At 57.6% G+C, this 2,500-nt stretch overlaps 2 protein-coding genes across 3 annotated transcripts in view; one reads left to right on the top strand and one right to left on the bottom strand.

Moving 5' to 3' along the window:
* Positions 1-2,500, top strand: part of LOC135091709 (DNA polymerase delta subunit 2-like) — a 293,047-nt gene that overhangs the window by 19,095 nt on the left and 271,452 nt on the right. The window lies entirely within an intron of this gene.
* Positions 1-2,500, bottom strand: part of LOC135091707 (protein SSUH2 homolog) — a 74,514-nt gene that overhangs the window by 18,266 nt on the left and 53,748 nt on the right. For both annotated transcript variants that reach the window (XM_063989606.1, XM_063989607.1), the window contains exons 2-3: positions 1,712-2,500; positions 656-858 (exon numbers count right to left, since the gene is read on the bottom strand). The exon at positions 1,712-2,500 is cut by the window's right edge and continues 408 nt beyond it. In XM_063989606.1, the coding sequence (XP_063845676.1) occupies positions 656-858; positions 1,712-2,195 (687 nt within the window). In that variant the 5' untranslated portion in view covers positions 2,196-2,500. The remainder of the gene's footprint in view (positions 1-655; positions 859-1,711) is intronic.

The following is a 2,500-nucleotide window of genomic DNA, read 5'->3' as shown; positions in this document are numbered from 1 at the left end:
GAATTGGCAGGGAAAATAATACACTGCGGGGGAAACAATAGGAAATAAAGGAAGTGAAAGGAGGGAACTGAAGGGAGGAGAAAGCACTACAATACATAAAAGCGAGGAGGTGAGGAGAGGAGAGAAGAGGCTTACTGGGAGAGGGGATAAATAAAAATGAGATAAGAGGAAGTAAGAGGAAAGGAGAGAAGAGGAGGCTTCCCGGAAGTGAGAATGAAGGAAATGAGAGGAGCTGACACGAGAGAGGCTTGTCAGCAGATCAGAGAAATGAAGAAGAGGAGAGGAGAGGAGAGGAGGGGAGATGAGAGGAGAACAAACATACTAATAGAAGAAAGAAACAACAGAATAACAAGGGATAAACAGACAGGCATTGAGAAAAGGTAAAAGATAAACAGATAAAAAATCAGACAAATGTGGAGATAATATGTATCAGGTAGATGGACAGATCGACAGGAATTAGAAGGAAGATTTGAGAGAACAGGTGTGAGAAAGACAGGTAATAGGAGGACAGGCATGAAGGCTAGGTATGAGAGAACAGGTGTAACAAGGATAAGTGTAAGGTGGAGAGATAAGAAAACAGGTATGGCAGGCTAGATAAGACGGGTGTGAGATGGACAGGTAAGGCCAGGTGTGAGGGGCAGAGCACACTACTCACGTGGAAGGCGGAGTCATAGTTAATCTTTGCTATGGCCATCTTCTTAGCGGCCCCGGACCCCCAGCAGCAGCGGTCGGCCACGTGGGCCAGCAGTGCCGCCCTAGCCTGGTGGTCCGTGATTTGCGGCCCCGGCGGCAGTGGCCCTCTAGTCTCCGTCCTTCCGCGGTCCTCCTCCACTGCTCCATCTGGCGGCGGCACTGACACTGTGGAGGGAGATGAAGGAGTTGTTAGGATGCGAGTGGATGTGGGTGTGGAAGTGTGGAGGGGTGAAGTTACTGGGAGGCAAGGCGGTGTGGGTGTAGGTGTGGGTGTGGATGTGAAGGAGGAGTCAAAAGATGAGCTGTTGGTGTGGTTGTGAGTGCTGTGTGTGGAGAAGGTCCCATGACGCTAGGGGCTGCGGGTGTGGATGTGGCCGAGGGAGTGTTGTACAGGCCCAGGAATGTGTGATAGGGCAAACTAGGGCAAGAATACTACCTGGCTTGACCAGTCCTCGTGAATACCAATTGATCTGACTCAACTGGTGCCGGTGTCCTCCCCACGTAGTACATAAGGTTCAAGGCTCCGTGGGATGCATGCATAACAAGCTCGCTGCTACTACTGCCTCACAAATGCTAAAGCGAGAAAAGTCCTAAGGAAAATTCAGTATTGGAGCTGAGCTGAGGCATTCCTATCTTAAGTGCAGGAGCCCAAGGGAGCGAGTTACCGCCCGACCAACACTGCTGTACCTACGACACGACACAAGGGAGGCAACACACACACACACACACACACACACACACACACACACACACACACACACACACACACACACACACACACACACCTGATACAACACACTTACACAGTCCTGTGTGCGAGCACCTGAGGAACACTTACACCGCTGGTTCTGGTCTCCCGGCCACCAGCCGGGCAGGGCGCGGCCCAACACAGCGGCACGGCGGCCCAGCGGACCGTGTTACTTACTGACCAAAGCTCTGGGCGTCCCTTGCCAGCAGTGTGCCTGCAACAGCGGCCACACCACCAGCAGGGGAGCGCCGCCATGTCGTGCAGACTTACTGTTGACGTCGAAGAGATCATTCTCACACACGGGGTAGTTTTTGAGGTGAAGAGAAGAAGTGACGAGGTCGTAATCGCAGAGCAGGTGCTGGAAGGTGGGCAGGTAAGGGTCGAGGACGGTAGGGCGCGTCCTGGGCGACGGGATGATCTTGTGGTCGAGGAAGTCCCTGTCCCGCCGGCCCGAGGATCGGTGGACGCGGGGCTGACTGAGAGCCCCTCGCCAGTTGATGATGGTGCCCGAGCCGTCATCCACCGCTGACAGCCCCAGACTGGGGTAGTTCTCGATCAGCTCAAAGGTAAACTCTCCGCCGGCCTCGGCCGTGAGCGGTCCTGTGATACGGCCGCCGCGCTGGTCCACCAGCAGGGCGCGGCGCGGCGGCGGGGCGCTATTGGATGAGCTGCTGCAGGCGGCCGTGATGGTGGTGGTGGTGGAGGCCACGTGCACGCGCACCAGTTCCTCCTGGTGCACGATCCTTCCGTTCATGGCCGCCCCCCGCCCCTGGGCCGCCCAGCCGGCGTGGGCGAGCAGGTCCGGGGCCCCTGGGGGCGGCCGGGGGGTGTCCCTGGGGCCCGTGCCTAGGGGCCCCCCTCACACCCACGCGTCCTCCGGCAACACACTGATCAGTTCATGTCCGGGGCGCGAGAGTCACCGCGGCGGGGACCGCGGCGCCAGGCATGGCGGATGGGCGGGGCGACGCATCTTGCCCCACCCACGCCCTCACCATCTCCTGAGGTGCCGCGGGTTACCTGCTGGCGGGGCGCCACCGTCTAACCATCACAAGGCCCGCA

The sequence above is a fragment of the Scylla paramamosain genome, chromosome 38 (assembly GCF_035594125.1).
Source record: "Scylla paramamosain isolate STU-SP2022 chromosome 38, ASM3559412v1, whole genome shotgun sequence".
In the NCBI taxonomy this organism is placed as follows: domain Eukaryota; kingdom Metazoa; phylum Arthropoda; class Malacostraca; order Decapoda; family Portunidae; genus Scylla; species Scylla paramamosain.
The sequence above is the reverse complement of the archived record's forward strand: the minus strand, read 5'-3'. Positions and strand labels throughout refer to the sequence as shown.